The 10,730-nt window shown below is 35.5% G+C and overlaps 1 protein-coding gene across 1 annotated transcript; it reads left to right on the top strand.

Annotated features, from left to right (window-relative positions):
• Positions 1–628: 628 nt before the first annotated feature.
• Positions 629–10,284, top strand: LOC135154160 (insulin-like peptide receptor). Its single transcript, XM_064099446.1, has 5 exons — positions 629–635; positions 1,439–1,602; positions 5,607–5,757; positions 6,545–6,643; positions 10,144–10,284. Exons 1-5 carry the CDS (start codon positions 629–631, stop codon positions 10,179–10,181), a joined length of 459 nt encoding a protein of 152 aa, XP_063955516.1. The 3' UTR covers positions 10,182–10,284.
• Positions 10,285–10,730: the final 446 nt, after the last annotated feature.

Here is a 10,730-nt window from a genome sequence, read left to right as displayed (position 1 = left end):
GTGATGAGTCGTGACGTGTAGTGTTTAGGTTATTTGAGCAAAAATTCAAGATATTCCATAATCATTAAATGTATTATATGAAATATAGAATGAATATGTGTACAAATGGAATAGTGAGAGTGCGACACGACCAGCTCACGCATTAGAATATCAGCTGTGTTATTCCTCTTTGGCAAAGCAAAAAATTGTGTTTTTCTTGATTGACATCTTATGTCATTATTATGCTTTTGGGATTTTCATTGTTTATTTCAAATCATCTTTCATCTACTAGTAGATGTTTTGGAAAGCTTTTTTCTTTAATTGGATATCTTGCAACCAGGATGAGTGAGGAAGTTTGTGAAGAGCTGGAGGTTTAAAATGAGAGACAAAGTTTAAGTGCCATGATTGTTGCATGAACTCTAAAGGGCGTGGAAGATCAGGGTTTCAGAGTAAAAGCAATTATCACAAATTTCACGTGGGAGGAAAATATCAATTGAATAAATCTTGGGTATATTTAATTCATTAACTCTGATAAGTCTCCTTCTTTAGATTTTGCGAATGTTGTTTATGAGACTTGGGGTTTTGAGATTCATATACCCTTTTCTCACAGACAAAATTTTCCTTTACGCCATACTACAGTTTGGGCTAAATGGCAAGTTAGCGTTAGCCCCACCGATAGTCCGGGGATAATCTTTGCCCACTTTCTATTTTTACAACGTTTTTTGCACAGTGGGCTAGTATTAACCCCAAATATAGTAAAGGATTATTTAGCCCTGCAAAATGGCAGGGTTTGCTGAACAATTGCGGTATTGCGCGTGAAAGTCTGGGGTTACGAGTCGCTATGAGAAAAGAAACCCATCCAAACCAACAACAGTGCTTGATGTATGCCCTATGGGTAACAGAGCCAACACAGTTGTCCAATCAGAGATGAGTGCCCCTTAGTGGCTACCACTATTCCGGGATTACTGAATTTTGTGTGAGAAAAGCAAGCATTTCCTTAACCGAATTAGGCATAAAACTTGGCCTTTGAGAAAAGGAAAAAATACAGTACAGGTTTTAGGATAGTTTTATTGTAAAGGAAACTTGTGAGAAGATGGCAAAAGTTAGGAAAGGGGAGATATTGTTTCAACTAATTGTTTTCAAAAAGTATGTCAGCAGTAAATGTTAAATTGATTGAAAAATGAAGTGAAGATTCGAAAGAGAAAGCAATAGAGCTTCCAAGAATCTTGTTACATCCAGCTCCTTCTTTGGGAGTTCTGAAGGATTTATTTCAAAACCCTTTATTTTCACCGTTTTAATCAGCAATGATCAAAATTTTGTTCGTCTTCTTTTTCTATATATCCTTATTGCTATGAAACATTTTTTAATTTGTCAGATTTCAATAGTAATGAACTTCTGAATTAATTATATATTCTATTCCCTGGGCATGCTCTTACAAATGATTTTCCTTTTTTTTCAGTGTGTCCAGCAAGTTGTCCAAGATCATGTAATGAAGCTGGGAGGTGTTGTCATGAACAGTGTATTGGAGGCTGCAGAGGGTCTACTGCCAGTGATTGCACTGCTTGCCGTCATTTCCTACATCTAGGTGTATGCGTGGGACAGTGTCCCAATGGAACATTCCAGGTAAAGTGTTTGAATCTTTGGGTTTATACTTGACAATAGCCTCTGAAGTTATGGGAGGGTTCTGAAACTTCCAAGTGTTACGGGAATTATGGATTGTCTATAATATAGAGAATATTTCAGACACCTAACATATTTTCTACATTTTGAATTGATTTTATTTCATGAGTTTTGAGATGCTTTCCATAATATCTGGGCTTATTTTCAACCATTCATACAATTCGTGAAATATTAGAATCTTGTATATTTAAAATATTTCCTACAGGAAAATAGGCAAGATGATTTTTGGCCATTGTTTTGCAAAGCCCCCCCCCCCTTCACACCTATGCAGAAAATGCTGAATTTTCACTTTCATTTGATATATTTAGGAGTAGTTTCACAAAGAGTAGGCACATAATATTATACAAGTTATGTGTAAAAAGGAAAGCTTCATGACTTACGTCATTATTAACCCTTCCTTGACATCGTGTTAGCATTATCTGATCAACAAGGAAGAACATGGAGAAACATTGAAAAGCGTGAAACATTGTTCAGTCGTCCATACTGGAATAGTGCAATCGATAAGGAAGTCGATGACATCACTTTCTGATAGAACTCAGGGCCCAGTGACACATTGATATAACAAGGCTGATTTTGACAGTCCATTGCATTGGTCTTTATGTGCAATCAATCATACAGATGCACTATGCAACCAATCACTAAGATGTGTATTACAGGGTCCCCGTCTTACAAGGAGTTACGATTGATCCAATCAATCGTAACTCTATGGAAATCCATCAGTGTCGTAATTTTTTCTACAGGAAATTTGCACAATGTCCTTTGTAAACAAAGAGAAGCACAGTGAATTTTCAAGAAAACAATGAATACGCATCATAGTTAGAACAATGTTGAACAATCATGCATAATAGATGTTGAAGTTGCTGGCCGTCCATAGTTGTGATTGATCGGATCAATCGTAACTCTTTGAAAGACGGGGGGCCCAGATCATTCTCAAGCCTGCAGCACCAGTCACATGACCGAGACAGGCAGCAGATTTACACCAATGAGATGCCAGTCAAAAACATGATTCACACCAGACTGATGTAAAACAATCAAACACCGTAATAATACTTGACAGACATCAGGGCCCGTCTTACAGAGAGTAATGATTGATCCAATCAATCACAATCCAATCAATCACAACTATGGACAGCCAGCCACGTCAACGTCTAAAATACAGTATGTTTCTTCAAAATATTTCTAGATATGATGTATATTCATTCATTCACTGTTTTCTTGACAAGTCAGTATGCTTCTCTTTGTTTTTAAAGGACATTGTGCAAATTTCCTGAAGAAAAATTATGACATTGATGGATTTCCATATACTTGAGGTTGATCAGATCGATCGTAACTCTTTGTGAGACGGGGCCTAGACCAGCACCATACTATAAAGTCAACACAAGATTAACACCGATGAACTTTAATCTAAGTCAGATCTACATCTGATTAACAATATGCAACATAATTTTGATATCAGGCTGACACCAGATGTACACCAGACAAGCGCTTGACTGGCAAGCTTGAGCACTAGCCCAATGTACCAATCAACGTGTCTACTTTCCTCGCAATTCACCCTTTTTGAGCAAAACCCAATGTAGCCCCACCAATTTCCTGGGGTTAAGCTTAGCCCACTTCGGTTTCACACTACGTTTTAGCAAAGTTGGCTAGCACGGTAAATAGTACGGTACTAGTTCGGTTAGCTAGCTGCAGTGTGAAACCAAACCGGGCTATGCATAATTACAGAAGTCGAAATTGCACATTGGTCACGCTCTGTGTGGCAAAATCATGAATATTCATGAATATTGATGATTTGGCCACACAGAGCGTTGACCCTGGCTAAGCAAATAATATGGGGTTAAGAAAGACAGTGTGTGAAACCAAAAAAGATAGTATGGGATTAAGGAAATGCAATGTGAAAAGCATATCAGACAGCTCTCTTTGGTGCTGCCCTCGCTTGTTAACTCTTGAAAATCACCCAAATCTCATTGCTGTATAGAGCAACAATTTTGAATCATGTGGATTCGCCTAATAGTGGGGACTCTTCATGGACGTGTAATTTTTTTTCAGTACTGGCGTATTAATACTGGCGTCTTGCCTAGTGCACAAGCACCGTAGGCAGTGCCATATCTAGCCTTTGGAGCTAATTTTACAAGGTTTAATCAAGCTAATATTGAATTTTTATGTAAATTTGATGAGAGCTGCCCATTGGTCATGTAATTGCATCCTTTTGTTAATCAGTATTTCATTAATGACATACTAATGATGTACTTATTGGCATGTATAGGAAGTGATGATACAAGGTGACATCTATCTTTTATAACATGATTAAGTAACTGAATCCTAATTATACGATTGGTGGTAGGCACGTACCTAACTGGTCGTTTATTTGGCCCGGTGCATTGATTTACTAATGTCTGGTGACAAGTAATCATTAGTAAAGTATAATGACTGGTCATGCTTAGGGTCATGACCAGGGTCTTCATCACTGTGCTATAAAACATCCAATACACATCAATTGAATGACTACCAAACAGGGTACCTAGCCCATCGCGCAAATCAGGGAAATCATGGAAAATTATTTTACTTTTTTCCAGTCAGGGAAAAATCAGGGAATTTGATAGAAAATTCCTCAAATCAGGGAAAAATGCCTCAAATGAGGGAACAATCAGGGAATTTGATCAGCCCAGAAGTCGAAAGCACGGTAGTCAGTCAGACTCTGTTATACTTTGTTGCATATCAAAACAACATCCATTGAATGACTTGTTATGGTGGTACTAATTAGTTTTACATTATTTTTTTTTATACTGAAAATACATGTAACTCACTGCAAAAACTTAGAAAACATGCGAAACTGGGAATGGGTTTAAATAATTATCAGGGAATTTTTAAACTTCATCAGGGAAATATCAGGGAATTTTGTTTTCTTGAAAAGCTGGGAACCTTGACCAACACTTGTTACAACTCACATGGTAAACTTGGGAGATTGTTGTCGCTCTAGCCTAGGGGAACCTTGGGGAATGAGGTGACCATCTTGCATAGGCTGCTCTGCAAAATTGACAATTTTGAGGAGGTGAGGTCTACAGACCTGCCAACCAGTACGTTTTTGCAACCAAAATACGGCAGTATGTTTTTTCTTTGAAAAATATGTTTTTTGTAAAAAAAAAATATATATATTTAAAAAAAAAAACTAAATCGTAATTTATTGAGAAAAATAATCTCTATATGTCTCTATTTCATAAAACGTGCACAAATATGGTTACTAGATCAATGTAATTTCAGGTAACTTGTTTTTTTTTTCAATCATTTTGTTCAAACCAGGGTGAAGATATACACATGTTTTAATGTTTTTTTTTTCATCTGCAAGAGCAGTGCGCATTTTAGCTTGCATGCAGCTTGAGCGCCGCGATGAGCGAGTGCGCCAAGCATTTTATTATGAAATACACTTTTTTGAGGAAAAATACATTTTTTAAAATCACAGAATACAGTATTTCATTCCCAGAGGTTGGCAGGTCTGGGTCTACAATTGATTGCATTGATTACAATGTACTATTAATAGTGAAAATGAAGCATATGATTAAATGCTATTAAGCTTTGTGTAATACAGGACCCTGATCAAATTTAAGAGCATTTGATGAGGCACTGAAAATTGTTTCTTTGATAAATGTGCATTCTTCTTGCATGAGTGGTTTGCTGGGATAGAAATCCTCAAAATGTCATCTGACTTTGAAAAAGTAGAAATAGTTCTAGGAAGGAGCCTACCTATCATTTAAGTGTATATATGGGGAGGGGGCTCTGAATACGAAAGTGAATTTATATATCCTGGTCTGGGAGGTGTAAACATGGCAGTGAATTGTAAGTACTAATGAATATTTCATTTCTTTGTAATCTTATTTCTTTGATTTTTTTTAATTTCAAGTGAACTTAATTTTAGCCAATTCTATCTGCTTGTATATTTTCTTTTTTGTTAGTTCAAGAATCGTCATTGCATCACAGCAGAGCAGTGTCCAGCCGGTTGGAAGTTATTCAACGAGAAATGTACTCAGGATTGTCCAGGTGGTTATATGCCAGACTTTAATGACAGTAGACATTGCCTACCTTGTACTGGAACATGCCCTAAAGGTAAACTCAACACCCCCCCCCCTTCTCAATTTATCTAAAATTTAAAAATTTATAAAAATTTATAAAAATTTATTTTTTCATTTTTTTTTTATTTTTATTAAAAATATTAAGAATTTAAAAATTTATATACAATTTAAAAATTTATCTAAAATTTAAAATTTTCTAAAATTTAAAAATTTATCTAAAATTTAAAAATTTGGCTCACTTGAAGTAATAAATATACAGAAAATCTTTATTTTACTTTTTGCAAGCAAGTATATGAAAATCATATGAAATTATATTTATTTAGATTTTGTCCACCAAGGATGAAGAAAATTGAATTGACAGCTGATTTATTGCATAGGATATTAATTGCTGCTACTTATTTTATTACAAGGAAGACATATCATACACAAAGGTATGAACAAATCAAATAATTATGATATTAACATAAGAAAAAGGAAAGTGGGGACGTGACATCATCAGCCCACCTTTGGAATATTCATGATGGTGTGCATATAACTGATATGGCAAAACTTTAATACAAAATTAACTTTACATTATTTTTTAAAACCAGATATTGATGAAATTTTTCTCATTTTGCCGGGTGAATTTTACTCCTCTTATTGCTCTCTTGATGATATCAGGAAAAGCAAGTTAGATTAGACCATAAAGAAATTTACAAAATTACCTTGCTCATTATTTTATTTCTCAAAAATAATATATGCAGTGGTTATAAGTATATTGATTTCTTGTAGATATAATTTTAGATTAATCTTTAAAGTTAATTTTCCTCCTTTCTCTCTAGTATGTGATGGAAAGACGATCCAATCCGTGGAAGATGCTGCTGCAATGAAAGGATGTACTTACGTGCATGGATCGCTAACTATAAGTGTACATGGAAGAGGTACAGTAGCCCCTTGGATAGGATGTAAAATTTTGGTCATTTCAATGAAAAGTGTTACATGTTTATCTTTCTCACTTTCTTCCCTTCTATTTTGTTTCTCTTTCCATCCTTACTCCCCCCTGGTTATTTTGCTTATCTAATCTTTCTTGACTTTTCCTATACTCTATAGGCTTGTGACAAATAAAAGAATTACATTAACCCATTGCATTTTATCTCTTCTTCCCCATTTCCTTTTGCATTCTTTCATTGTCACTGTTTCCACATATCTACCTGTCTGTCTCTCCGTCTCTCTGTCTCTATGTGTGTGTGTGTTTGGACCTGTCTCTCTGTTGGTGTGTCTCTCTTACTCTATCTATCTGTTTGTTTCTGTTGACAGTGGTTTAGAATTGATATGAATGTGGAATACTTTAAAATCAAGAACTTGTTTTTCCTTGTGTAGAAAGACAAGTAGATCTTGCTATCCCCGTTCATTATCCCTCTCATTATTCATGTAATTATAGTTGCACGTTTTGCTACGTGTGAGGATTGTTTGTTTTGCAGACTGAGAACCATTAAAGTGTATTTACCATTGCCTATGAAATTTTCGGTATGTGGTTTTTATGTGAAGCAGCAAGATAATTATGTGGTGAAGTTTGAAAAGAAAGTTTATAGACTTCTTGATTTGAAATCTGGCTGTATCATGGTAAAATCTCACAGGTTCAGGTGTTCGTGTTGGGATTGAGTATTTTAGTCAGTGTACCATTTGATTTCTCCAGGATACCAATGACATTTGTAGTTTTATTCCTTGCAGTACATTCCAAGCACAAAGGTGATGGCTTGTTTTTTTTTTTCATGTCTCGCTGTATTGTAGTTGATAGTAGGTTGCTAGATGAAGTATGTTTTCATGATTTCCATCCGTCCATCCCACTCTCCCGTTGCATTAATTGCAATTGCTAATAAACGCTAGATGAGTCATATCCAATCTTGGCAAATGAAGGAGTGGCGTGATCTGAATAGTTTTGGGGATATCAAAGTCAAAAGCCACAGTGGTCATAATATTCCTGTAAAGTACCTGTTCTCCCTTTTTGGGTACTTTTTTCAAATTTGATTTCTGAAATTGTTGATAGTCACGAACTTGAGAATACTGTACAGCACTATCATTTGTTTTTCTATTTCCAAAAGTAGGATCAAAGATAGATCTTTTACTATCCAGGAGGTTTTGATATGTCAACTTTGTGGCCAGAAGCAGACTTAAGATGAAATTTGGTTCTTTTGGGACAAGAGAACCATGATTCCTTGTTTGAGAGAATGAAATGTCTTGAAGCTGTTTTATCATATTACAGTCCTATATGTAGCCTTATTCATGGGATAAGATCAAATGTTGACAGTTATGTTTCAGTTTTGGAGAAAAGAAAAAAAGAAAAGAAAAAGGTGTGTGTGTGCAAGGAAAGTGATCTTTTATAGTTTATACTTTGCAGATATGGTGGATGTGTTTTCACAAAGGATGCGGCTGTTTAAGGAATTGGCCAAAAGAAAATTTGATATTTTTATGATGCAAATGTCGTTGATAATGATATTGATAATAATGTTAGATTTATTAAGAGCATGATAATTAATACTTATTCTATATGCACTTTACAATAAAATATAGTAAACTAAACTTATACCATCTACAGGAGCTACAACAATAACTTAAGAGTTGAATAACAATATAGCATACATATAATATTAGGAATAAAAAAGGTGGGTCTTTAAAGTGCTCTCAAACTGAGAAAGGGAAGATATACTTCTTAGTGTTAAGGGAAAAGAATTCCAAAGTGCTGGTGCTGAAGATGCAAATGTTCGATTACCATATGTGTGTAAATTAACTGGATGTACTGGAAGAAGATGTTGTGAAGAGGATCGAAGTGTACGTACTGGATTGTGCCTATGAATCAAGTGTGAGATGTTTGAGATTTGAACCTAAGTATCTAAGACACCGTTCTCACTACCTTCCTAAAACTAGTTTACGGGAAACTAGTTTAGTGGAAACTAGTTTTCTGTGTAGTGAGAGCGGTCGAAGCTTTGCCTCGTTAAACTGGTTTTAGCATAAGTGAGGACACAAGTGTTCCTCGGGAAGCAATCTTCGCACATGTTGAGCTCGCTACTCCACACGACAGGTGTAGAATGCCTACGCTGCGGTTTCAAATTTCGCGCGAAACGTGTCACCCCACTGAGAGCGTTTCCATAGCAACAAGATCGCTTTACGTGAAGTGATTTTGAAAACCTCTTTTGTGTGATCAAGTGGGAACGCTAGCAAAGCGATCTTCCAAACTGGTTTCCTGAATCGGTTTCCAGTTATACTAGTTTTAGAAAGCGTAATGAGAACGGCCTCTAGGGTTTAGTTTGAATGCAACTCAGGCAACCGAGTGCAAGTCCCAAATATGCGCGTATGATTGGATAAAAATCTAGTCAAGTTTGATTTTTGGAGTTTCATTTGATCGAAACGCTTTCTGTGATGGGCCCCAGTCGTATTTAGGACTAGCAGTTTAGAATATACATGTACATGAAGGCGATGGGCGATTTTGCCCTCATGAAAGTCCAAATCGCCCCTAAAATTACCGTAAAATGCATCTTTGTGGCGACCATTCTTATATAGTCGCCCCAATATCTGTCACAAACAAGATTATTTAGAAAATCAATATGGCAGACTAATAATATTTGTCTATGCTGCATAATTCTCTCGTTACGCCTTCAAAGAAGCACTTAAAATGAATGAAATAGCCCCTAAAAACAAACATTATTTGCTACCCTGAGGACTAGCATGTCTTTTATTCAGGTCTGGGGCCCATTGTAGAGAGAGACTTTGCAATGTCAATCGCAGTTCCAGAAAATGCCATTACAACAATCATCTGCTTATTGGAGCCATATTGTGTTATTGAAAAATAATTCAATGCATTTGAATTCATATTTATTTATGCTACAAATCAAAATGAAATAGGCATAATATGGAGTTAATAGACAGTGTCACTGGTTGCAAAGAGAAGATTGGCACGAAAGTGCTCTGAAGATCTGGGAAGCGTTTCTTAAAAGAACTTACTTATCCGACTGCTTCCAGAGGAACTGAGCTTCTCAGGCATCTCACAGCCATTCAAAATCAAGGAAAGTTGTCAGATCTGACAGCTTGTCGGATGACAAATATTGATGAGATGCTCCCCTGGTATTCCACTCACGATTCTTTAGAATTTTTCAAGAAAAAAAAAATTATATTATTTTTCACATTCATTTCCAAATATGAAATTTCATTACAATTTCACAAAAGTCTTATATCGATATCCACCTGTGTGTCTGCCATGAAGAATATCCTATGTAATTCAACAATCTTTTACCTAGGGGAGTAAACCTGGGGGAGTAGAAACCATCAACATATTTACTTCAAACCTCTCTCTGTATAATTAAAAAAGAGCTGATGTTACATCCTCCTACTATCATGCAGGTCAATAAGAAAGATTTATGGAGTTCTTGTTTTATTCTGCATATAGAGCGGATTTCTTGGGATTCCTCATCAGTAGATTATTGAGCTTACTTGTGCTATTTTTGGATGCATCTAGGTTTTCTTCAGATACGACGAGTCCTTCTGTGCTAGAAGCAAGTTGTTTACTTGATTTAGGTGACTGGTGTTTGTAAGTAGTAGTAATTACATTCGCTAAATCCCCTTCTTCAGTTACCTAACCAAAATTGGCTGGTTTGCCTAAGGAAATTACTTTGTTTGTCAGCGACGAGAAATGATACTGATATTAATTGGATTTTTTGTTTTGTTTGATATCGTTATGATCATATTAAAATATGTCAATTGTAGGAAAGAAGCATTGAACTTAAATTTACACAAGAACCCAATGTGGGCAATATATTTGAGTTTCGTCATAAAGCTATGTTTAGCAGGAAAAAATGAATAAATAGAATTTTTTTTTTGTGGTTTGGTTTGGTTTTATTTACCGTATAAAAATCACAATAAAATACATTTCACAAGATATTATATTAAATATAAATATATAAATAACACAAAACAGAATGATTTTGTCAATTGGGCTGAGCGATAAATGTATGCCAGTACTGGACTTAAAAGTTT

The sequence above is a fragment of the Lytechinus pictus genome, chromosome 5 (assembly GCF_037042905.1).
Source record: "Lytechinus pictus isolate F3 Inbred chromosome 5, Lp3.0, whole genome shotgun sequence".
Classification (NCBI taxonomy): domain Eukaryota; kingdom Metazoa; phylum Echinodermata; class Echinoidea; order Temnopleuroida; family Toxopneustidae; genus Lytechinus; species Lytechinus pictus.
The sequence above is the reverse complement of the archived record's forward strand: the minus strand, read 5'-3'. Positions and strand labels throughout refer to the sequence as shown.